At 40.4% G+C, this 27,175-nt stretch overlaps 1 protein-coding gene across 1 annotated transcript in view; it reads left to right on the forward strand.

Annotated features, from left to right (window-relative positions):
* Positions 1–11,662: 11,662 nt before the first annotated feature.
* The window catches only part of Dapp1 (dual adaptor of phosphotyrosine and 3-phosphoinositides 1), a 49,956-nt gene continuing 34,443 nt past the window's right edge, over positions 11,663–27,175 (forward strand). The window contains exon 1 of the mRNA XM_048813860.1: positions 11,663–11,914. Coding sequence (XP_048669817.1) covers positions 11,814–11,914 — 101 coding nt within the window. The 5' untranslated portion in view covers positions 11,663–11,813. The remainder of the gene's footprint in view (positions 11,915–27,175) is intronic.

The following is a 27,175-nucleotide window of genomic DNA, read 5'->3' on the forward strand; positions in this document are numbered from 1 at the left end:
ATGAAGAATTGGCTCATGCAATCATGGAGGCTAGCAAGTCCAAAATCCACAGAGCAGTCTAGCAGGCTAAAGACATCGGAAAGTCAAGAGTTCAAGTCTGCAGGCTAGCTCCTGTTGAAGACGTCTCCTGGGGATATTATTATAATTCTTTTTTTGGTGGGGGGTATTGAGGATTGAACTCAGGGGCACTCAACCACTGAGCCACATCCCCAGACCTTTTTTGTATTTTATTTAGAGACAGGGTCTCACTGAGTTCTTCAGTGCCTTGCCGTTACTGAGGCTGGCTTTGAGTTCTCAACACTCCTGTCTCAGCCTCCGAAGCTGCTGGGATTATAGGCATGAGCCACTGTGCCCAGCTCTCCTGGGGATTTTGTTCCTTAGGTGAGGCTAGTGATTTCATTCTCTTTGGATCTTCAACTGACTGGATGAGATCCATACACTGTATGGAGGGCAATCTGCTATATTCAAAGTCTACTAAGGTAAATGTTAGTTTCATCCAAAAACATTCTTACAAAAATACTCAGAATAATGTCTGATAAAATATCTAGGTACCCTGGGACCCAGCAATTTGACATATAAAAGTACTGTCATGGATAAGTAATCCAAACTCTCAAAACTCTCTCACTCCTCGAGCTCACATTCTAGGCTGTGAACCATGTGATAAAGTGTCTTCACTACCTATCACCAGGTAACAAGCAATCCCAAACTTTATTGTTTAAAACAACATTTTATTACGTACATGTTTTCTTTAGATCCAAAATTCAAACAGAGAGGAGAAGAGATGACTTGTCTCTGATCTTCAATGTCTGGGGCCTCAGCTGGCAAGACTTGAACTTCTTCGAGTGGATTAAATGGCTGGAGACAGCGATCATCCGGAAGCTTCTTCAATCTGTCTGGCACTCAGACTGGGATGGCTGGAGCTGAGCTCATCTGGGATCATTGACCGAGCACACCTGTGGAACATTCTGTGGGGCTGGGGACTCTGGTTCTGTGGAACATTCTGGGGCTAGGTTCCCAGAGGAAATGCCCCAAGGAAACCGCTGGACTGGGAGTTTACCAAGAGACCAAGTTTCTTCCTACCCACCTTCCAAGTTACACCACCGGGACCCCCACCACATTCAGTTCATCACAGTGAGTCACTGAGGCCAGACCTAATTCAAGGAGGGGGATTATGTATCACCTCTTGGCAAGAAGTGGCAAGGACACACTGCAAAACAGAAGAGCCTGTGGATGGGAGATGGATGAACATATAGATATTTAAAATAAGTCAATATTCTATAAAACCTCAGGCAGAGCCAAACAGAACGGGTATTTAGGATGTTTGGACTGAAAATAGGTACAAGGAGTCTTCTGGGAGGGCAAATTTTCTAAAAATCTTCTTCTGGGAGTGCAAATTTTCTAAAAATCATTGAATCGTACTGCACAGGAAATGAACATTGTAGCATGCAAATTAAACATCAATATATCTGCTAAACATGCAATCGGCACAGTACAGGCAGAGAAGAATCAGAACAGATGTGAGTGTTGGCCATGGTGCAGGAACAGGGTCCTAGAGGCCCCCTTAACTTATCAAGTAGCAGAAAGATCTCAGGTATTCAGGGAGGGACAAGATTGGCCAAGATGACTGGGGGATACCCTGGGGCACAGGCAATTGGATATTAAAGAGCCAACCCGGAAGATTTTAGTATTTACTAACACTGAGAGCTTTAAAAACTAGAGTAGGGGAAAAAGAAATGGTAGCCTTGAGGCAGGAGGAGAGGCATTTTAGATAAGGTGGATGAGGAAACCTTTCTGAGAATGTGATTTTTGAGCAAAACAACTGCATGAAGAGAGAGAGAGAGAGAGAGAGAGAGAGAGAGAGAGAGAGAGAGCCACAGTGAGATCTGGAGTCCGGGAAAGCTAGGAATAGGAAAAGCATTTGCAAAGACACAGGACAAAAATGAGCCAAGCTCAAGGAGGAGCAAGGAAGCAGGGGAGGGTTGCTTGCTGGAAGAGAACGTGAAGCAGGTATTTGTGAAGAAAATACTTATATCCCTATTTAAATAACAAAGCCACTGGAAATACTGGTAAGAACTGGGACAAAATCCCCCAAAGCTAGGAGGTTGATCCTTTTCCAGTGATGAGGCAAGGGAGCTTGGTTGAGTGAATTGATGGGCCCTCAGGCAGTTCTGAGAATGGAGCTTTTTCCAGTGAGGGTGAGATTCCTAGGGAACTTGGGTGCGGGACAAGAATTCTCCTTTCCCTTAGGGGACTCTTGATTTCCCCGCCTTCCCTGGATTGGACTTTGTGAGCTCTGCAATAGTATTACTTCTGTGGTACTTTCTCATACTTGAAGAAAATACCAGGAATTAAGTGACCGGATTAGTGAATGGGACAAACATTTCATATAAGAGAAAGAGGAGTGAGCATGGAACTGAAGATTGAGTAACGAAAGTGGAAGAGGAGGAAGAAGAGAAGGTTGAGAAGATTCCACTGGCTTTCTATTCCTGGTAGATGTCTTTGGTGAGCCTCTGGAGATGGAGCTGATTGTTTGACATGCTTGGACCGCCAAGCTGAGAGACTCAGGAAAGCCAGGACTATTACACAGCTTCTCTGGCCGTGGGCAGCCAGTGGCTTGGGAAATCGGCCGATGGTCACTGCAGTCACTTGCAGCACCAAAGCTAGAAATGGAGTCTCTCGGTTACTCTGAAGCCAGGGGACACAGCTCTGTATTTTCAAGTCCCTTCACCCTGTGGCACTCATGGAGTGCAGCACTTCTCCTCCTCATTTAGATCTCCCTTTGAGAGAGAGCCTGTGGCCAAGGGTGTGGTGAGCCCACAGGCACCTTCAGATGAGCTACCCACTCATGCCAAGGCCAGTCTGTCCCTAGCTGTTCCCAACGAGTGACTGAACACAGTGGGGCTGTGTCCTGTGCAAGCAAACTCCTCTGCTGTTCTTGCTTTGCGACTCCCCACGGGCATGACCAAGTCTGGGGCCCTCTCTGCCCACCTCCCCTTCCTTCTCTTTTGTGTCAGCTTATACTGATGTGAAGACAAAAGGGAAATCTCGATGAAAGCAACACCGAGAGGGCTTTCCCAAATGCAGCCTGGAGGCTCTTAAGAAGGAGGACTTGTGCGTATCTCAGGCTGCTTTCTGGAATGTGAATTTTGGTCACCTCCACCTTCTGGTTACAGATGTATGTACATATATGAGTGTTTGTATCTCTGTGCCAGAGCTGCAAGATGAGTGTCAAGACGTTATCAAACTCTTGTTTTGGGATATTTTTACCAACTATACACATCCTTCATCTTCCATTGGTCACACAGCCCTCTAGCCCTTGCATTTTTTTTAATTTCAATAAGAGTTTCTCTTCAAACAATTTTAATGACATTATAATGCCAGGTACAGTGGCACAGCTTGTAATCTCAGTGAGTCGGGAGGCTGGGACAGGAGGATCACAAGTTCAAGACCAGCTTCAGCAATTTAGCAAGACCCTCTCTCAAAATAAAAACTAAAAAAGACTGGGGATATAGCTCAGTGATAAAGTGCCCCTGGGTTCAATGTCTAGTACCAATAACAAAACAAAACCTGAATCACATTGTAATGGTTTCACGGCTTTTCACCTATGTAAGCACCCACTTTCCTAGCTTCCTTTAGAATATTGATTCACAGCTATCTGAACATGTGTTCCCAATTGCAATTCCTAAGCCTCCCCAATAACTTTTTTTTTTTTTACTTTATAGTTTCTGACCTTGAATCAATTGATCTTGGATTAGTGTCTCTTGGAAATTCATGTCTGCCTGGTTCCACAGAATGTGACTTTATAGAATCTTTGCAGATGAAATTAAGGTGAGTTTATACTGTATTAGGGTGGGCCCTAAATCCAATAACCTATATTCTTAAAAGAAGGCCAAGTGAAGAAACAGAGAAGAGATGGTAGTATGAACATAGGCAGAGAGTAAAGAGATGGATCTACAAGCCAAAGATCAGCAAAGATTTCCAGCAACCACTAGAAGGTAGGAGAGAGGAGAACACTTCCTCTGAGCCTCCAGAAGGACCCAACCCTCCCAACACCTGGATTTTAGACTCTTGACCTCCAGAACTAGAGACAAAACAATTCTGTTGTTTTTACCAACCATTTTGTGTTACTTTGTTATGGTGTTGGAGATCAGAACATGATACCCCCAATACATTACCTTGGCATGCTCAGTGTGTTTGAACTGAAGGAAACAGGAGGGCCTCTAAATCATAAGCTGTCTCTCTCACCTTCTCCCAACCTCCTGTTCCATAGTCTTCTTCCTCCTCTAAAGCAAACCCTAAAATCTAGAAAGGTCATTTTGATCTTTCTTATTAAAGTAGATAATAAGACCCTTGTGTGGCAGGTGTCTTGCCTATACTCAGAGGAAAGGCATGCTACCCAGAGAGACCAAGAATAACTTGAATAGATAAGCCTTGCTTGTCCACCCCCTCCATGCTCCGCCCTCAGTTTATTACCATTAATCATATCCTTTTCATCCAATCATATTTATTCACAACTATTCACTTTTTTTTTATAATTAGCATAAAATTTTCTTTGGGCCTTTTGCTCTCTATTTCTGAATGCTCCCATGTCACTTAAAAGTTTGATATATAAATTTGTTAATGCTTTTCTCTTATTAATCTGTCTTTTGTTCTAGGAGTGTCAGCGTGACCCTTGTGAAAGGTATAGGGCTCCCTTACAATGACAGCCCTAAGAAATTAATACACTGGGTTCTGAGGCTCTCCCTGTCTTCTTTCCTCTATCTTCATGGCCATTTCCACCCAATAAATCTCCTGTGCTTTTAATTCCATCTAAACACCTACTTTCTAGAATGATCAAACTGATAAACTTCCAAAATAAAAAAAATTAGCCCAATTTTAGATTTTTAACCAAAACCTTCAGAAAGTCTTTTTCGTGAATTCAATGATAGTTGTTGAGCTGTTTCTCCTCTCGAAGTCTGTACTGAGTGGCCCATAAAAAAGAACCAAACTTCCTTAAGTTCTCATTCAGTCTATGTAATAAAGTTCCATCCTAAGGAGTACATCTGTTGGGACCTCTGCTGACCACGGAAGTGCAATCGCTGGGAAAAAAGAAATCCCCAGTCTTGTGATTCTGGTTTTGTGATTCTCCATGTACATGACAGTTAGAGCTTGAGAAATGGCTTCCATATACGTGCCTGAGCAGCCCCAAGATATGGCTTCCGCAAACACAAAGAATAACTCCCCAGCAATGGGGCACACATATCTAATGGGGTATTGTTTCTGTAACTGGGGTAATGGGGCTCTGTTTCTGTAACTAGGGTAACGGGGTTCTGTTTCTGTAACTGGGGTGCCTAGGCTACCCCAACCTGGGGGACTCTCCGATCTCTGATTGGCCCCTGCCTTTGCCCCCACCTCCCTTCTCCTCTCTCTATATAAGTCCTCTCCCTCCACAATAAACTGAGTTGCTGTGCCATCTCGGCTGACTCAACTCCCCGACTCAGGTGTGATTTTTGCCAAGCTGGGTGGCGGGCCGGGTCGAGACACTTACCCTCTCGCTCAGCCAGGAGACACTCACTAGCTGGTCTAGTGACTCTCCTCAACCCCTGTCGGAGGGCGGTCCGACATACATCAATAAAAAGAAAAGTTTCATCTCAATAGAGTGGCAAAAATGTAATAAAGATACATGGGGTACATGATGGCAGTAGAGAGGCTTAGCAATATGGAATGTCACCTAACCCAATCTGCAAAGGAGAGGGTCAAACATAATCATGAGACAAGGTAAAACTGAGGCTGAGGGTTGAAAATGAAAAAGGAGTTGGCCAACCACAGCATAGGAGAAGAACATTCTAAGCAGAAAGAGAAGGTAACAAAAGCACATAGATTCTTTAAAAAAAAAAATATATATATATATATATATATATATTAGTTGTAGATGAACACTATACCTTTATTTTATTTGTTTTATCTTTATGTGGTGCTCAGGATCAAACCCAGTGCCTCACTCATGCTAGGCAAGCATTCTACCACTGAGCCACAACCCCGGCCCCCCCACATAGATTCTATATGATACTAAAATTAAACAGCTTATTCATCTTGGAGAAGAAGAAAAATGATGAAATACCCAGATCGCTTGTCAAAATGGTCTTTGGGCTGTGCTACAACTGAGGACACACTGTGAAGGGTGGAGACATAGTTCTTCAACTTCCTCCCAGCCCTGCTCCTTGCCCAGGTAGAGTCCTTCCTCAGGGTATTTGAGACACTCCTGTCTGAAGTTGGGACTTAGATATACACAGACATGACTGATGGTTCGATGAATTCAGCAGAATTCCGTTGCTTAAAATCACCACGTGGAGAAAACCTTCTATGTAAGGAAGGAGTCAGATATGATCCCATATTACTCAACAGTAGGACCTAAAGAGTGGTTCTGATTAGAATATGAGAGAATTTTCAGACAAACCAAGACTGACCCAACTCTCCGGAGGTGCGTGTGCTAAGGCAGTCCTCGTATAGCCGAAACTCACTAATTTCAGAAAATGAGTCTCCTCCAGGCTGCACGATTCTGGAATTCCATTATCCTCATTTCACTCCCTCAAAATGAGTGAACACAGATATCTAGAGAGAGACAAGGAGAGTACCTCGCAGACCCAGCTACTTTCCCAAGGAATGTGGAGATCAGAAAGCAGTCAGGACACCAATGTAGACAGAATGTGGCCTGTGACAGCCTAGTACAGAATTATCAAATGGTGAGGAATCCAGAAGCAAGTGGTGGTGGAATCCCACATGCAGCAGCAGAGACTAGACACTCAACCACATGTCAGAGATCAAGAGTAGGTCAGCACATCACATGGCCGATGTGGGTGAGCAGAGGAAAAAAAATTGGCCTAAGGCAAGTAGAATGACTACTGAGAGAAATTATGGGAACAGCAGCTAGAACAGTGGGGTGACAGGCATAGCAGAGGCATGTGATCAGTCGTGACCCACAAAGACCCAAAGGAGCTCTCAGCACCACTTGGATATCCATCTGCCTAACTGGTGTCTTCACTCGGCTTCTCTCCTTTATTCCTTGAAGATTAAAATTAACCTTTATGAAATATTTACTGAGCATCTGGGAGCTCACACCATGGGTCAAGCTGAACTTTTTTTCAGAATTTTAAATCATTCAGAAAATCATGCATCTTCATCAGTTTCGACTGTTACAACAAAGTAGTACAACTAGGTAGCTGTGTGTGTGTGTGTGTGTGTGTGTGTATTTGAACCTGGGGTGCTCTACGACTGAGCTATATTCCCAGATTTTTAAATTATTATTATTGGTTATATTAAGACAGGGCCTTGCTAAGTTGCTGAAGCTGGCCTCAAACCTATGATCTTGCTGCATTAGCCTCCCAAGTCACTGTGCCTAGATCCTTAGACACTGGGCTTTTAAATAACATATATTTACTTCTCATAATTCTGGAGGCTGTAAATCCAACATAAGAGTGCCATCATGTTCAGGTTCTGGTGAGGGCCGTTTTCTAGACTGCAATCTGCTGTATACTCACTGTATCTTCACATGGTGGAAAGAGTTTGAGAGAGTTCCTTGGAGTCCTTTTCATAAGGGCACCAACCTCATTCATGAAGACTCCGCCTTATAACCTAATCATCTCCTAAAGGCCCCACCTGCTAATGGTATCACAACGGGGGTAGGATTTCAACATGTAAAGTGCACACAAACATCCACTTTTGGGGGAGGGGTATCATTTTGTAAAGAATATATTGGGGCTGAGTATGGTGGTGCATGCCTGTAATCCCGACAGCTCCAGAGGCTGAGTCAGAAGGATCATGAGTTCAAAGCCAGCCTAAGCAAAAACAAGGCACTGAGCAACTCAGTGAGATCCTGTCTCTAAATAAAATAGAAAAAAGGGCTGGGGATATGGTTCAGTGGTCGAGTACCACTGAATTCAATTCCTGGTATCCCCTCAGCCCCTCGCCCCCCAAAAAAGAATATATTAGAAAGGTAAAATCCAAAGTCTTTATGTTATTCCTTTCCCTTTCTGAGGAAACTCCCTTTATTTCTGTTTCTAGTTTCCTCCTCTCCCTGCAGAGGAAGGTTTAGGGTGAATTTTATACCTTCAAGTTGGTGCCTTACAGCCATATCCAGATAGCCTTATCCAAACGTACAAAGAAACTAGTACTGCTTATGTGGACCAAAGAAGAAAGTGAAACAGGGACCAGGGAATTTACAACAACCAATTGAACTAACCTTTCAGATGTGAACACATATTTGCAACAGAGAACACAGAGGTGATGATTTGAAGTCAAACTTCATGGCATATTTTGTGGGTTTTGTTTTTGTTTTGGTGGCTTTTTTTTTTTTAGTTTTCAATGGATCGATTGATTATTTATTTGTTTGTTTGTTTATTTATTTATTTATATGTGGTGCTGAGGATAGAACCCAGTGCTTCACACACACCAGGCAAGCACTCTACCACTGAGCCACAACTCCAGTCAATGGCACATTTCTTAAAAGCAATATGGCAGTTCTGAGCTTGTCACAGAATTAAGAGGAGAAATGGAAGCCTTTCTTTTGGAGAGCTGACTTGGAAGGGAAGAACAATGGTCAATTCTCTCTTTCTCTACTGTTCCCTGTTCCACTCGAATACAAAACAAACATTTCTTCTGTTTCATGGGTGGAGAGAACAGGCAGTGAGTGACTGAAGGTCCCTCAACACTGAGCTATAATCAACTTGGTCCATAGTAACCCCAAGCCAGGGTTTTCCTTCTCAGATTATATCCTTTATTTCCCACCTACATAAGTAACAGAGAAGAAGAAGCCATATTTGGTCAACTGCAAAAACTCAACCATGGGAGGTAAGAGGACCAGGTCTACTCTGCGGGGAGCTCAAGCAGGACTGGCATTGATGGCAGTCAAGTGAAGAGCAGACATGGCAATATTTGAGCTTTCTGTAGAGATAAATAAGTTAGGAAAAGATCAAGAGAGTCTTTAGCTATATGAAGAAGTTTCTTTTCAAAACTTATCCTTAGAGGGGTACCAACTGTCAGAAGCTCTTTCTTCTAATGAAGTTCAAATATACCCAAAATAACTCTCCACAAATTCTCTAATTTTTTATGAAAAATTTTATAATTTGAATGTGATGGTAATTCTAGTGCAGGTCTAACATTTCTTTTTTTTAATTTTTTTTAGCTGTTGATAGACATTTATTTATTTATTTATTTATTTATTTATTTATTTATTAATATGTGGTGCTGAGGGGCTGGGATTATGGCTCAGTGGTAGAGCGCTCACCTAGCACAGGCGGGACCTGGATTTGATCCTCAGCGCCACATAAAAATAAAGGCATTGTGTTGTGTCCATCTACACCTAAAAAAAATAAATATTTTTTTAAAAAATATGTGGTGCTGAAAATCGGACCCAGTGCTTCATACATGCCAGGCAAATGCACTACCACTGAGCCCCAGCCCCAGCCCTAACATTTCTTGATAAGTAAAATATTTTTTCAACAAAGAAAGCAGGGGAAGTGGCTCAGGGGTAGAGTACTTGCCTAATGTGAATTCCTGTGTTTGATCTCTAGTGTGTACACACACACACACACACACACATACATCATATATATACATATATACACACACATACATATGAATATTTTTGTACTCATATATGTACATACACAAAAATATATGTGTGTATAAATTCATGTATATAACATATACAAACACACATTTTTTTCAACAAAGAATAAGATGCTCCAAAATTTTTAAGACGAACTTGATCATTTATGTCCATTTCGTGTCTAAGGCCAATATGGAAAAATTCAGTGCTGTGAATCAGCAGGATTGAAAAAGAGATTATTGAAACAGCCAGTGAAGTATGTGGTTTTCAAAAATATACCTTGGGAAGGGATATGAAAGCAAAAGTTGAAGTCTCTTTAATAAAAATAATTATAATATCTGAAAATCTAATGTAAAAACACATTACCAAATATTTTTTACAAAAGTCCAGTATTTTGTTGAAACCATTCAGTAATGCTATAGCAGATAGTACTGCTAAAATACTAAATGTGTAGAGAGTGGGGCAGGGGTGGCAAAGAAGGGAAGGATCTCTGGAAAATAGAAAAAATGACAAAATGGGGGGATGACATCAAAGGAGAAGGCAGTAAAATGGGATGGCTAAAGGAGAGAAGAAGGCAAAAAATTGAAAAAAGAATAAGAGGTCATCTGAGCAAATTCTGCTACTTTCCTCCCCACCCCCAAAAGACAAGTTAACAAAGAGGAAAAAAAATAGAATTTGCTAAAATGGGAACGAAATAGATACTAAAACACTAAACAAAGGGCTATAGAAAGGGAACAGGAAATCTGGTGCTCAGGCCGTTCCCCTATCTCTACTGTGTGCACATTTGGTACCTCCCTGGCCTCTGTTCAAGGGCACAGTTGATTCCTCTATGAAAAACCTGTAGCCAAAAGAATTTTAAACGTTGTTGTACCATCACGTGCATGTGATCAGAGCTTACTCGACCCAAGCTTTCCCTAGATACTCAGGAAAAGTAAGCCAGGGTTGCACAAACCAATGGGAAACAGAGGTCACAAGGAAGAATTTTAAGGGTGGAATGACACAGAAGTACAGAACAGCCTTTAGCGAGCATCTAAATCCTTTAGGAACCACACTGCTGTCTTGGTGTCTGTCCAGCAAAGCAGTCCTCCTCATACTTTAACACACTGCATAAACCCTGAGTTCTACACTCTTCACCTGGCTAATGCTGCTAATTCTCAGACCACACTGAAAAAAATAAGTTATAGAGCATCCTGGTGAACCTGAGTTAGTCAGGTCATGGCGAGGTGGTGGTGGGGAGGGGTAGGCAAACACACACTCATACACACACACACACACACACACACACACACCATACACATGAGTCAGCACCCAAAAGCACATTCTTTCCAGCAGGTAACATACAGAGATAAGGACAGAAGCAACATATATTATTCACTCATAACTGAACTTTGTTCTATTTCCCAAGGATTGAGTCTCTGCAGTTACCCTTTAAGACATCCAGGCAAATAGAATTCTCCTCTATTACACAAATATAGACACAAAGACATACCAGGTGTAAGTCCAGTGAATTATAGTATGTCCCATTAGGTGAACTTAAGAATAACCTCTATAACTTTTTCCTACCTTCTTTTCACCCTATTCCTCTTTCATGGAAGAAACATGTCTCTGAGTAGTCCCAAGCTGAGTATCAAGGTATTTCAGAAAGTTTTAGTGATTATGCAGAAATATCAAGACAGTGTTAAAACGTACACTTCAGGGCTAAACTGATAGTTTGACTCTGATTTCTCCACCAGCTCTACAGATGTTCCTGACATGGAAGCTTCCTTAGTGCTCCTTGTGTGCATAAGAGAGAAAAGAAGGAAAGTGAGTGAATGAGTATATTCATTCTCCCTAAAAACCAGAAGTTATAGTTTGGCCCATAGTGTTAGGCAGAAGTTATAGTTTGGCCTCATGGAAAGAGTTTGAACTAATGTCCTGTACCAGGTGGATGGTCCCCTCTATGTCTCTGACAGAAACTGCCTGCCGGTGATGTGTGTGGGTGTCCCAGGTAGCTACCTAAGTTTGCATACTTCCTGACTGACAGAACACTCCTGCCAGAGCCTCAGGGCCAGGGTGGCAGAGTCAGTGGGAGGAGTAACCAAGTTTCACTTCCTCACTGTTTGGAGACTCACAGCCACAGCAGGCTCCCAGTTCACCCGAGGAGAAGAGTCTAAGGAGCAGCTGAGCCCCTCTCTCCTCTTCCCCACAGCACCTGGCAGGGGCTTCACAGGCGGACGGAAGGGCACGAATGGGCAGAGCAGAACTTCCAGAAAGGAAAATGAGTACCCAGGATCCCTTGGATCTGTGGAGCAGATCAGATGGAGACGCTGAGCTGCTTCAGGACTTGGGGTGAGAGAGAAAATCCTCTTTTCAAAGTGTTTTCTGGGTGAACTTAACCCCTACTCCATCCTGAAAGCTCAATTAATGATTATCCTTAGCTCTTTCTTTCTCTCTGCCACCTCTGTCTTCTAAACTGGCCACTTCATTTGTCTGTGTGTGTCAGGTATCTTCCCTTTGGGGGCCTAATTCTGTTGTAAAAACAGATTATTTTTTCCAAATGTGAAAGCAGATAAATATAGAACATGGGACAAAAGTCAAATATTGGACATTCTTTAAAAATAGGGACAGAATTGGGATGTGTGATTTGATGTTGCCTAGTTTCCTTGATATTGCTCTGCTTTACAAATAAATGTGCTCTTAAAGACTTTTGTACAGTGATCTGTTGACAGGCTGTTGCTGGTAAAGTAAACAGAAAGCCTACCCTACTGTAAGTGAGAGGGACTTTTTCTAAAGAGAGAGAATGAGGAAGTTTTTGCCCCAATCTCATTAGTTTCTTTCTCCTCACACTGCATTCATGAGTTCTTTCTTGTATGTATATCTGTAGGGGCAACTTTGAGCCTTTTAAATACCAATAGAACAGAATAAAACTTCTGCCTCAAATAGGTAAGTGTAGGTAGGTGGAGTCATCAGAGTTCTATTTTAAAGAGGGACTAGATGACACAGCTCATTCAGGATATTTACTTCAAGAAACAAGTATTACACAAGAGAAGAAAAGGGAATTTTCTAGAGAAACCAGACCTCCCACCTAATGTACTGGGAATAACCCTGCGAGACTGGTTTTGACACCTGCATTTCCAAAGAGGCCAAACCTGCACCTTCTGCCTGGGTCAATAGCTCTAGATAGAGCTTCACAACCCAACAATATAGAAACTGTTGTCATCTTCTTACAAAGAATAAAAACAAGCACCAAAGGGAAGTTTGAATAACTTGCTTATCTTTCAAACATCAATGTCAAATATCAATGAAATGGCAAAGCTGGGATCCCAAGGGCCATGTCTTTAACCAAGGAAAAACTGAAAAAGAATTGTATCTTTTTGTGTTGTATTACTGTGAAATTTCTCAGTGACTCCTTTCCTTTTGTGTGTGTGTGTGTGTGTGTGTATGTTGGGGATTGAATCCAGAGGCATTCTACCACTGAGCTACATCCCGAGCCTTTTTTATTTTCTATTTTGATTCAGGGTCTTGCTAAGTTGCTGAGACTGGGATGGGACTGTTCATCCTCCTACCTCAGCCTTCTGTGTCACCCAGATTACCGGTGTGCACACCATGCTCAGCAGTAATTCCCATCTTTAGATTTTAAAACTGAGGTCTCAGAATTGATCTACCTTCTTATGACAAATCAGATGCACTAGGTAGAATTTTCAAAAGGGAAACTCCTGCTACTAGGAAGTCAGAGTTCCATAATATCTCTGTCCTTCTCTATTGAATCTCCAAAGAGAAAAGGTGAAGGCCCCTCCATGAGCATCTAAAACAGGTATCACTAAATCGAAGTGCTCAAGCTAGACTTGGGGTGTCAAAACTATATTGAATCATTAAGCTCTAAGGCTTCACCCTGTTTTGTTATCTATTGACAGCTCACTGTAGTAAGAAACCCCAAGGGAGAAGAGAGACAGAGAAAATATTCAATTTTGGCCCTAAACTAAACAAATCCTTAAACCCAAGATCTGTGCTTGAGTCCTATTGGTGCACACGTAGATGTCAAAGGAACTGTAGGATGTCCCTGTAGACCACTGTGCTGCCAGGAGGAAGACACTATAGATAAACTCCACATTTCCTTCCCTGTAAAAAGAATAGACACTCGATACTAAGTCCAGAGTCTCCAAGAAAAGAAAAAAGTAAAAAAAAAAAAGTGCATTTGTGTCTAGACTTCTTCTTTTCAGAAAAACTGGAAATTCATTAAACATATGAGTTGAGTTTAGTTTTTGTTTTTGTTTTTGTTTTAAAGAAAAACATGGGCAACCTGTAGTTATCTGGGGAAACTGCGTATCACTGTGGTTCTCCATCTTTGCTATGCGCCAGAACAACCCAAGGAGTTTTTTTTTGTTTTTGTTTTTAAATTCCTGGTGCCCAGACTACACAACAGACAAATATTCTTGGTATCTCTGGGAAAAGCATTTCTCTCCAAGTGATTCAAAAGTGAGGCTGAGACTGAGACTCACTGCATAGAATATTTACTCTCAAAAGCATTGAGTAAGTGTGGTTTTATTATTTACTTTAAGTGTGTTGGGTGTGTACCTGAATCTTCAAATCACTAATAAATGTTGTTTTGTTTTGTTTTTTTATGGGAGGGGGGGTCATTTTGGTTAATAACTTAGTTAAGGCATATTTTACATACATAAAATTTACCATTTCAAGTGCATAGTTCAATAAGTTTTATTAACTTTAAGGAGTGATATAACCATCACCATAAATCAGCATTAGAACTTTTTCATTCCACCAGAAGAACTCTCAGGAGCATGGTTCCCCTAGGGTAGGATGGGGAGTAAACAAAATCCTGATTTCTACAGTTTGTCTATTTCCCCAATAGAGACAAACTCAAGCTATTTGCCTCTACCAAGGAATGGACAAGTTCAAACTGCCAAGGGTTTAATATTTTTAATATTAATATTTAATGTTTGCAAATCAAATATTTTACGATTAACCTGAGCCAGTATTTAGCCTTCTAGCACATCACTGATATGCTTTTCACAGGTAATAATTTAAATAATCCTGACAATGACTTGTTGCCTTTGACAGAATTGTGAATCTAAATGAAACTTGTTCTTTGAAGCTTTAGCTTACTGAGGGTATTGTCTGGATCAAACCTTCTGATTAATTCAGTTTTTTAAAAAACTCCATAAAAAATGATGTCATGTAATTGATAGATAAAAGGTAGATGGTTTTATTTTTAAAAAATTATTTATTTTCATTGGTGCATTTTAATTATACATGATAGTGACACAGGGCTTGGCAGCACATACTTATAATCTCAGGGGCCGCAGTGGCTGAGGCAGGAGCTTGAAAGTACACAGCCAGCCTCAGCACGTTAGGAGGCCCTAAGCAATTTAGTGAGACCCTGGGCCAAAAATAAAAAGGGCTGAGGGATGTTGCTCAGTGGTTAACTCCCTTTAGGTTCAATTCCTGGAAACAAATAAATAATAATAATAACAACAACAACAACACGTAATAATAGGAAGTTATCTGACTTTAATGACTTAAGTTTTTAACTATTTTCAGTAGGTTATTTGAGTAGTTAGGTAAATTTTATGTTATATTTTTGATAGCTATACACATAATTTAGTGGTTAAATTATTTTAAAAAAGCATATATCAGTCTTAGTTCTATTTTTCTTCAAGCTCTAGAATATATAAGTTCTGTAAATTGAAACCTGAGCTGAAGTAAATTCATCATTTTCTTTCCAAGTCACTTGCTTAGAGCACAGGATTATTATTCTCTCAAGTCCCTAAATCAAGCAACTCAGATGCATTTCCATCCCTGTCTCATTTATAGTGTCAGTCCAAAAGCATTTATTTTCTTTCAGCCTAAGTGCATTACTGTACCGAAAAGCGAAGGAGGAAGAGGGGAGAAAAAAAAACCTGTCCTAAACTGTGGCTCAGTTTCACTTATACTTTAATGGTGTGGGATTAGGGGGAGTGGGGAGGGGGTGAGGCCTGTTCCCTAATGTGCCACCAGTGTGAACAACTGTGGGTAAGAAGCAGACAGAGATTGTGGTCAGGTCTTCTCTACTTTCAAAAATCAAGACAGGGATTTGGTACAGTGATGGAGGCTGCATTCAACCCCCTTCCCCTGGTCTCTGCAGCCTCTGGCCAGACCCAAGTGGCCAAATGGATCTGGCAGCTCCCCTTGCCCAGGACCCCCAGGACCCCCCACCATCCCCGCTGGCTACTTCTGTTCCCTACTAGAAAGGAGGATGGGGACTAGTGAGCGCTCTGCATCCAGTTCTTCCAGTCTTATTTTGTAATGGATTAAGAGCCAACCTTTGGGGCTGGGCTGGGGCTCAGTGGTAGAGCACTTGCCTTGCACACATGAGGCACTGGGTTCGATCCTCAGCATCACATAAAAATAAATAAATAAAATAAAGATATTGTGTCCATTTACAAATAAAAATATATTTAAAAAAAAAAACGAGCCAAACTTTGAAGATGCCTACACAAAGCAGCCCGTGTTAGATGCTAGAACATCCCAGCTAGCTGGGTTGGATCAGCTGGACAAGAATAACATAGAGCCCTAAGAGAACAGCATAGAAGAACTAGTGGAGGTTTCCTGGTGGTCTTCTCAGCCCCAGATTGGCGGGGGTGGGGGTGGGGTGTGCAGTTAGAAGATTCCTGTTTTGAAGACAGATTCTGAGTAAAGGATGATGATGAGTTTCCAATGATTTTAATTGGTAGTAGGAAGAACAACAGTTGGCATGGCAACTTAAGGTACATAAATGAAAATATCAGCAAAGGTTAAGATGTATATAGATTAAGCTTTCCATGAATTTGCTTGAGATATAAGAATATTTCAAGAGCAGGTCCTTCACCAGAAACAATTTGGAAAGCAAAAGACAGGAAAGGCTGACGTTATGTCAGTTTGTCAGACTTCCTTAAGTTACTTTTAGCCACCAACTACCAAGAAAAGCCCTCTGCCCCTCACAGTTTAAATCACAAGGGTACCACTCTGGCCCTAGACCAAAGATCATCGTGAAGCCCAGAAGCTGGCTAATCCTTCCATGAAACTAATACAACTGTCATTTCCAAACCTAAAGGAAACACTACGGCTGCTTTAGAGATTATCATATTCCTTTAAAAAAAAGAAAAGTGTATATACATACATACACACACACACACACACACACACACACATACACACACAGACAAATTCTGTGTATAAGGACTTATGTTTTTTTAAGCTGTAATTTTTAGCTTCTGGAATTATATGGCCTGTTTCTCTAATAGAAATACAGGGAGCTGTTTAAAAATTTAAAATGTTATGTCACCTCCAGTTAACCTTAAACACACTCTAAAGGAATCTACAAAGTTCCCCTTCTGTGAAAATTCTGTCATCTTGGATTCTAAAAATGGAAGGTGATTCTTCTGCGCTGTTGGTAGCATGTAACTAGTATGCAGTAGGCGCTCCTCTTGAGTTAATTGAGTTTCCACTTCAGTTTTTGTGTTTTCTGTTCCTTGGTGGGTGACTTCCTTCTCCTTACTCATGGAAATCCATGCCCCCCGGTTCTCCACAGTGGGCGGGGCTGCTTTCCAGTCTTCCTCTCTCCTGTGGGTCACCTGTTGAATGGGGACACTAGGCAAGGCACCATGGGGAGACTGAAATAAGGGAAAAATATCTGTGCGGCGACAGGAGGCAAGGCAGGCGTAGTTAGAATGCTCTGCAGTGTGGGCTGGGGGGCCCCAGCAGTGGCCAGAGAAAATGCTCCCTGTGGTGGTATGGAAGATCACTGGAAGCAGAGAAGATAGTCTTGTTTGTCAGTTGAAGTCAGAAATGGTGACATTTGATACAAAAAAAAAAAAAAAAGGAAGAGAAAAAGGAGGACTAAAAAAANCAAAAAAAAAAAAAAAAAAGGACAAAAACCCCCAAGAGTCAAGGAGTATAAGTGGCAAACATGCCACCGAGAAAATAGAAGGAGCCCACAAAGCTTCAGGCCACCCAGTCCCTGGGACCCGTCTGGACCAGTCCCACCTCGCTCTGTGAGGAGCTTCCACCCCATCTTCCCCCTTGTACTTCTATTTTCTTAATGGACTCTTGGACCTTTTTTTCTTTTTAAGCCCTGGATTAATTTCTGTCTTTTACAATTCCCCTTAGGCTAAATAAATAAATAGGCTAAATTCCTATTTCGAGGCCATAAACTTCTGGCTCTTCCTCCTAAAGTGGACCTGATTGAAACTAGCTATGGGGTACGTGAATGGGCAGGGTCTTAGCTCCCTGTCTAGCTCACCTCCAGCTCCTCTGTGGTCTGGGTCCCCCGGAGGCCCTGCCACTGGTGCCTGCCCACTTCTCTGTTTAAAACCAGTTACGCCTGAGGAAAGCAGAAGAGCCATCGTCTAATTCATCTTGATATCAATGATGTAAGAAAATATTACTTGTTAGAGACACACATTGAATTATTTAGGGTTAAAGTAGCCTGATGTCTGTAATTTCAAGCTGTTTATCAAAAGATATGTAGATAAACAAAAACATGGCAAAAAGTTACAAACTATTATAACTAGTCTGGCGTAGTGGGATGCATGCCTCCTACCCCAGCGATTTGGGAGCAGAAGGATTGCAAATTTGAAGCTGACCTCAGCAACTTAGTGAGACCATGTTTCAAGGTAAAAAATAAATGGGCTGGTGATATAGCTCAGTGGTAAACCAGCCCTGGGTCCAATCCCCCATACAAAACAAAAACAACAACAACAACAAAATTATTCTAACTAAACTATGGGGCCTGGGGGTGTAGCTCAATGGTAAAGCATTTGCCAAGCATGAGTGAAGTCCTGGGTTTGATCCTAGGATGGCAAAAAACAAACAACAAAAACCCTCCCTATCTGAAGCATTGGTTTTATTTAAATGTGGGCATTGTTTATTTTACTATTTATACTATTTTCTACTTTCTTGTATATCTAAAATTATTCACAATAAACAGTTAAAATTGCCATAATATATATTCATTATCAAAAACTAAAGGAATAATGCATTAAAAAATATCAACCATGTTCTAGCAACTAAATTATATTGTCCAATTATTTCCAGTTTTGTAAAAATATTTTTCTGTGAACATACACACTCACTGACACACACAGATTGAATTGCAACACTGTGGCAGTACTATGTGCATAATATTGCTCTTGCTTCCTGGTTGTATACTTTTCATTTCCTTCTCTGTCTCAGAGCAGTTGTGGGTTCCCATCTTGGGCCAACCTGCAGCCCTGTGTCAAAGTTTGGATTTTTAAGTTGGTCCAGATTCAAGAGGGCCTGAAATAGATTTGTCAATGAACAATATGGAATATTTGCAGGCATGTGGAATTCCATGGTCATCATGTTTTATTGTGAGATAGATTAATTTTGGGCAGTTGAGCATATAGGTGGCAGTGGTCCAGAGCCAAGAAATCTAATTAGGCAGTTTACAGATTGGTGAATGAGAAACTAGAGTAAAAATTGATCTGGAACAGCAAGGAAGGAACAGGAGCGGAAACCAGTAATTCCATTACGCTAAGAATGATAAGTGATTAACATCCAAACAAAACTGGTTCTGCTTTTGTGTATTTTTTCAAAATGAAATCAAAGATATTTTGAAAACCTTAATGTATCACACAAGAATTTTTAAATTTGTTCTTTGTTTTATCACTATAAATTTCTAGAGCTGCCTGGGTTCCATGTTACTGTTCTATTTTTATTTGCTACTGGTACTTAGTGTTTTGGATTGATTCACCAAATAAAATTGGAGCCATTTTGCAGATGTTAATCCTGAGGTGCTAAGGGGTTTGGCCATCTGTTTCCCTTCTCCTTTTGAGGTGAACCCCTTAGGAACTGAGCAGAAATGTAGGTTATTCATCTTTGTCCTCTCTATCCTGGCCTACCACTTGACAAAGAGCAGATGTTTAAGTGTTGGTTGAATTGCTACAAGTTGAGTCGAAGCCAAGGCCAGAACTCAAGACTCCTGACTCCAGCCCATGAGCTGTCCACCACACCAACCTGGTAATGGATTTGCATTCATCACCCCAGAAGCATTCAGGCCCCTCATGCCAACACTTTTTACTGATGGGATAAACTGACATCAGTTAGAGGTATCATCTGAACCACAGACTAGCGAAGAGGTAACCAGTAAAACAAGGATCTGACTGTATTTTTTACATCCCCCAAGACTCGGACTCTTTCCTGCAGCTGTAGCTTCTTGAAAGTGTCTTTCTCTGTCTCCTGTACTAACCCACAATGGCAGGTTGTCTGGCAACCACAAACCAAAGACAATAAACTCAGAACTAACATTTTATGAAATATAGGGTACAAGAGTAATCACTGAGTAATCACTTAGCAATCATTAAGTGAAGAGTCAACTAGATTTCATTCAAAGCCCCTTCCCCACAAATCCCTGCCAAGAATCTCTGGTTTTGAATCCCTGCCCATCCCATCTAGGCCTTCTCAGATTCTTATTTGTGGAATGTTTTTTCTAGTCCAAACCAGGCATTTCCTGTACCCAACCACCAGGATTCATGATGCTCTTTGGGTCTTGTAGCCATTCCTCCCCTGTGCGTGCTGCTGGGAATTGAGTAGGACCTTTGTTGTGACGAGATGCAATTTCCACTCCTCCTTCAAGTCAGTGGCCATGTCTATCCCTCAGGTCACTCCAAGTCACAGGCTTCTCTGGATGTGCCGACCCATCTCCGGATAGGCTCTATAAGTCTGCCCCTACGCCTACCTACCTGTGGTTCTCTGCCTGCATCTCCAGTTCACTGGGTCTGTATGTGTGTGTCCTAAGTCACTGTTTCTAGTATCGTTGGCTGTTTGCATGAGCCTGTGGGCCTTTATCTGTTTTTGTTTTTATGTCTCTTTCTATCTATCTGTGTACAGTTCTTTGATAATTGTGACTCTGACTCTTTGTGCCACTCTGTGTCTCTGAATCTCTGAGTCTCTATTCTATCTCTATCTCACTGTTTCCATCCCCCAGAACTTCTGGTCTCATTCCTCAGACTCCTTCAAGAACAGGTTTTTCCTGGTCTCTAACTCCCACAGAGTTCTCTTCTCCCTTCCAACAGGGCCCTGACTCCCACCAGAAAACTTGGGACCTGCCTTTAGCTGATGGCTAACATAGTTGGCTTTTGTCATCACTCAAGTCTGTTTTCTAAAGCCAGGGACAGATGGCCTCACCATTTAGCTCTGCTAGTAGCATTTGTAAATGTGGGCATTTACAATAGTGATCTAGAAAGGCACCACTGTGCTGAGTCCATCACAGAAACATCCCTTCTGAAAAGATTGTCCCACATCACACTATGCCTGAATGCAGCCTTATTAGAAAACTTTCCTGATCCTTGGTTCTCTCCGCTTAAACAGGGTCCATCACTCTGATCAGTGGAAAGATAAGCTCACACCTGTGAACATGTGACTTCACATGCTTACAAAGACAATACCATCTTGTCCTGGATATACCTAACTATGAGACCAATCATAGGACCAAAAGCTCTTGAGCTAAATAAAACAGTTCCTTATCCTAAACTCAGGATTTCTCTTGCACAGAGGATCAGGAGCTTTATCTTTCACAAAGTCAAAGTGTCCAGCACCAACTCTATAAAAAAAAAAAAGAAGGTAAATAAAACAGCACCCAGAAAATCCCATGGAATAACTCAAATGCTGAGGTTTTATTAGCCAAGTAAAGATTGCCTGGAGAGGGAGAGCCTGATAGGCTCATCTTGTCTTCTATCACTGTTGTGCTCAGGACTGTGAGACTGAGCTATAGCTTCAGCAAAAACAGGAGACAAATCAATTAGCTATGCCAGCCATGGATTTAGAGAAGTGAATGATGCCTCTATTAGTTTTTGGTCTAGAGAATTCAAAGGGTGTGTCAGTGTCATTCAAAAGTGAGAATAATTTTGAAAATGAAGACTAGAGAAATTTCTCTAAAGATGAGTTCTTTTGTTGGTTCCGGGCCTTCTAGAGACCAGAAGTTTCTGTTCTCGCCTTGGATTGAAATGTAAATCCTCTTTGCAGCTCTCTTGGGACAGAGTCTTGGTTCTATTTCACTTCTTTTTGTCAGGAAGAGGAAGAATATATCATTAAATCTGTGAATAATCTGTAGACACAGCTTACTAAGAAGTTTTATCATCAAAGATGCACAATCTAGGCTGCTTCTCAATCTTGGGACAGCCCACTCTCCCTTGAATATGTATCTACCTTCCTAAATAAATCTGTCTACACCTTAAAAAGAAAAAAAAAAGAAAGAAATGCAATTTTTAAAAATATTTATTTTTCAGTTTTAGGTGGACCCAATATCTTTATTTTATTTTTATGTGGTGATGAGGAACAAATCCAGTGCCTCATACATGCTAGGCGAGCTCTGTAACACTTGAGCCACAACCCCAGCCCAAGAAATGCAATTTATAAATGGAGGCGTGGCTCATATTTTAAATTGCAAGCTTTCTGGCCCACCAGTTCTTGCAGCATTGTCTTGCATTGAGTCCCCAACATGGGCTCGCTGTTTCAACTAGGCATTCTGTTGCCTCAATATACAGTGCATACATGAACCCCCATGTCTTTGCTCATGCCATCCTTCCTCTTAGAATGTCATTTTTTCTTTACTAATCAATTAAATATCCAACCTTCAAGCCCTGGTTCCTGATCTTCTTCCTTCTTGAAGTTTACCCTGGTCATTCCAGCCCTCCATGAGCTCCCCTCCCATACCATTTACTGTCCATATCACTGAAATGGGAGCTATTTGGCAATTTCTGACTATGATCACCTGAAGATCCTTCCCTTTTCCTTTTGATGAGTACCAAAAACCAGTTAGTACTTTGTCTTGCCCCTCTCTCCAGGTACAAACACTGAACTATCAAGTTTATTGAAGTGAACTGAAGTTTTTAGGGCCAAGAATCCTTCACATCTGTACTTCTCCAACTCTAAACTGCATAACAATCACCTGGACCTCAGCAGGTTGAGAGTAGGACCTGATGTGTGTTTCTAGCAAGATCCCAGATGATGTCGATGGGGTCAGTCCACACTTTGAGTCGCAATGCTTTGCAGGGCTTTTCAAACACCATGTGCCAAACAAAAACAAATACTGAGTGCAACCTCTTTGAGGTCTTAGAGTGAGTTTAGTGAGTCACAATGATATTTATTCAAAATGAATAGACATGAAAGTATTCAAGTAAGTTGCATATGGAAGGATCAGTGTTGTTTCCTGCTACTCCGCGTGTGTATATTTGTGAGATATATGTGTTGGTCTATGTAGGGACTGATATAAAATACATTTTATATAGTGGGTCCGAATGAACCCTAATATTATATACAACTAAAAAGAACTAATAAAAATTACTTTTGAAAAATCAAATGGGATAAAAAAAACATTGAAGCTTTCAACATGCTGGAGCAATTTTGCAGAAGGTTCTAGCACAAGGAGGCACTGGAATGAAAGCAGAGAAGTCTACATGGAGGACCAGCTTTCTGGATCTAGTCTGCGGGCTTGCTCTGTGGTTCAGTTTATTTCCTGTACCTTACCAAGAGGCAACTATGAAAATTCTTTAGTGGGTGGGTGTTTCCTAATTTGTTGCTGTATCGTGGAAGGGATAATACCACTATTTCCTTCAAAGTCAACTGCTAGTTTTAATAATTTTATAAACCCAGTAGTAATATTCTTTTGAAGCTTGATTAGTCTCTGTTCTGTGGACTCTTAACCTTGAGACAAATTGTGAAAATGTGTAGGCCTTGGGGGAGAAAAGAAGAATATAACACATTGTTTTTAATAGATTGTTATAAATAGTAATTTCTTGCTCTTTTTACTTCTTCAGGGAAAGTGAGACAAAAATAATTTTTAAGGTTCAGAAAAATGAACCTTTTTTCCCAATGTATAGATAAAGCACCTAGGACAATGTCTGGCATATTCATAATATATGGTATAATTTATAAATCTCATAGTTTTTTCTTATCTGAAAAAGTTAAAAAGTCATGTAAAAAGTTTATAAAAATAAAAACACAGTGTTGGGGCTGGGGTTGTGGCTCAGCAGTAGAGCACTCGTCTAGCACATGTGAGGCACTGGGTTCGATTCTCAGTACCACATAAAAATAAATAAAATAAAGGTATTGTGTCCAACTTCAACTAAAATAAATACATTAATTAATAAAAAAAAGAACACAGTGTTGCATGTGTGAAAATAAGGTTTTCTTTGTAGGCCTTACTAGTAGTTGCCTTAACAGATGAAGACATGGAGGAAGCTACTTGGGTGAAATCACATAGTTTTTAAATTAAAATTGATTGGAGCTGATGGACTAGCTGAGAAAAGACTTGAGGCAAAGGTGTGGGTGAGATTCTCACTGACACGCTATACATTTGTGGTCTAAGGTAGCATACTTTTTACTTGGTATTTCCCAGTAGTAAATTGGTTTGTCATTGATTTAACTCTAAAAACATCGCCCTTCTAAAACCAGTAGAGGAAAAGAACCTACTTGGGAGTTTTAATTAACAGTAGGTTCAGCATGAATCAGTCACACCATGCAGTTGTGAAGAAACTAATGTAATGCAATCTCAGGCTTTTTATGTGTGACCAGCAGCAAGAACAAGAGAGATGCTAACCTTCTCTGTTTTGATTGCCAGCACTTATCTTTAAGATAGAAATTTAAAATACGGAAGATATTCAGAGGAAATAGGTCTTTGGATAATAAGGTCCCTGGATGATAAATGAACTGAAAGTCTGTCATAAAAAGAGTAGATGAAGATGATGGAAAAGAGAAAGATACATTTGAAGTTCTCTCATCTATGTAACTCCAAGAAGTAGCTCTGGGACTGTCTTGAAAGCTGTACATCAGGGGTGGCAATTCAGTGGAGGCAAAAGTTTTCTGTCCCTCAATCATGCAAGAATGGCTAATCTTTCCTCTATAAGTACTGAATCATCCATCATTAGAAATATGTAGGTAAAGATTAAATAAAAGTCTGCAGGGTTTCAAAAATTATCCAAACACTACAAAAATTGAAAAGAATATAGACTAACCTGATGGTTGTAATTTTTTCTGTAATGAGGAATTATATGTGATTTTCATTTACTAAGTTAAACATTTTTAATTGTTTGGTTAAAAAAGAAAATAGAAACAAGCCAGGTGCCATGGTACATGCCTGTAATCCCAGCTACTTGGAGGGGAATTGCAAGTGTCAGACCAGCCTGGGTAGTTTAGCAAGATCCTTAGCAACTTAGCAAGACTCTCTCTCAAAATAAAAACTAGAAAGGGCTGGGGATGTAGCTCAGTGATAAGGCAGGTTCAATTTCCAGTAACAGCAATAACAACAACAATAGTAATAATATAGGAGATAGAAATGTGATTTTTGTAGTCATCAGAAGCAAGTTTACAGTGAAGCCAGTGAAGCTCCAGCTTTGGGTCCTCTCACTTGTGCAGACTCCAGTGATGTGGATAGTAGATGCCAATTCACAATATTTAAGACCAGAAACTGCTGAGTGTGATGGTGCACACTTGTAATCCCAACTGCTTTGGAGGCTGAGGCAGTAGGATCACAAATTCAAAGCCAGCCTCAGCAACTTAGCAAGAACCTCAGCAATTTAGAGAGATCCTGTCTCAGAATAAAAGATAAAAAGTTGTGGGGCTGTGGCTCGGTGGTTAAGTGCCCCTGGGTTCAATCCCTAGTACAAATAATAATAATAATAATAATAATAATAATAATAATAATAATAATGAAAGAAGAGAAGAGATTGGAAACTGTACATAGTCATAAAATGCTCTAGAACTGGGCTGGGGTTGTGGCTCAGTGGTAGAGTGCTTGCCTAGCATGTGTGAGGCACTAGGTTTGATTCTCAGCACTGCATGTAAATAAGTAAGTAAATAAATAAATAAATAAATGGTCCATCGACAACTAAAAATAAATAAATAAATAAAAATGCTCTAGAACTTCACAACTCACCTATGAAAGCAACCTGATAAATGTTCCTCAAGTTACCAACAATCCTAAAAACTTCATACCAATATCACACTGTGAAACTGAAAATAATGTTTTGTACAAGTTAATTCATGAAAATTAAGTTCTTTTTCTCGGATTTGTGTTGTTTGTGGTATTTGTCTGTCCCCCAAATTTTACTTTCACACACAATTTTTCAGTAAACACCTTTGCTCATATTTTCTCCTGCTTACATGTGTTTCATTAAGTGGACACTAGAAGTAGCATCTCTACCTGAGGTTCAGTTATGGGAGATGTGCAAAATTCTCCTCCCAACTATACACTTACTAATAATGGATGATAATATCTATTACCCCCCAAATTTCTCTAATATTTAGTACTGTCTAATCCTTCTCTTTTAGATATCTGGTGGATAAAGAAAAATATCATATTGCAGTTTTAATTTACATTGACTCGATTAGTAGTGAAATTTTATTTCAATTTGTATTTCCCCTTCTATGAAAGGTTTTAATTTTCTCTTCTTTCCATGTATATATTTTAATTTTTACTATATTTTCTTTATAATCAGAAAAAAAGCAATACTTCAAAAATCACTTAATACTTTTCAAAGCCTACTTTATTGTCAGCTCATTCAAGGAACATGGTTTTGATTTTTCTTCCTAGGACATCCCTTGGGTATTTTATTCCTTCTTGCATATAGTTTGCAAAGTACTTTTCTTTTCCTACTGACTAAATTAATGGTTTCTTGAAGCTCTGTCTGGGCTTTTTCATTTTTGCACCCTTATCTGCCTAGCACAATACTTTGCACAAGGATTTGCACAGATGTGAAGCAATTCAAAGATACAGAAGGTTCATTATGGGAACACTACAAATTTAACTTTATTTGTAACTTTTCGTTCTTTATGCACATAGACTCAAACCATCATTACCAAAGGTAAATATATTTCTTAAAAGGACACACTGTGTTATTTAGGTCCATATCCACTTCTCTGGCAGATGTGTTCATCAAAGTGTTCTCAGAAGGGAATATATCACTCCACTAAAAGGGGAAGTTGAGACCTTAGAGGTAGAGCTGTTTGGGGAATGAGAATCCTCATTGCATCATCAATATGGCCATGTGTATTCAGCTTCCTGGAAAGATCCATATTAGGTTTCCCAGGCCCCAGAGTCCATGAAACCAAGATGACAACATTGATTCAAGCAAAGCTGCCACCTGGAAATTAACGCTGTAAGGATTTTCCAAGGTGTCTTTTGCTTTATATTCAAGTGTTTCTTATGGATTTATGGTATATAATTAAACGATTATCACAAAAATTCTTAGTAAAAATTGTCATCAGGCTAAAATTAATATTAGATTTCTGTTCATGCTTTAAACACAGACTACAGATGCTATTGAAAAGACAGAAGTGGTGATACACACCTATAATCCCAGCACCTTAGGAGGCTGAGGAAGGAGGATCACAAATTCAAGACAAGACTCAAAAATTTAGCAGCACCCTGTCTCAAAACATAAAAAGCACTGGGGGTACAGCTCAGTGATAGAGCCTCCCTGGGTTCAATCTTCAATCTTCAGCAGCACAAACACACAAACACACAACCCACAACACACACACACACACACACAACCCACAACACACACACAAAGAGAAAAGAAAAAAAAAGAAAAAAATTCAACGAAATGTGCAAAT

Source organism: Marmota marmota, unplaced genomic scaffold (assembly GCF_001458135.2).
Source record: "Marmota marmota marmota unplaced genomic scaffold, marMar, whole genome shotgun sequence".
In the NCBI taxonomy this organism is placed as follows: domain Eukaryota; kingdom Metazoa; phylum Chordata; class Mammalia; order Rodentia; family Sciuridae; genus Marmota; species Marmota marmota.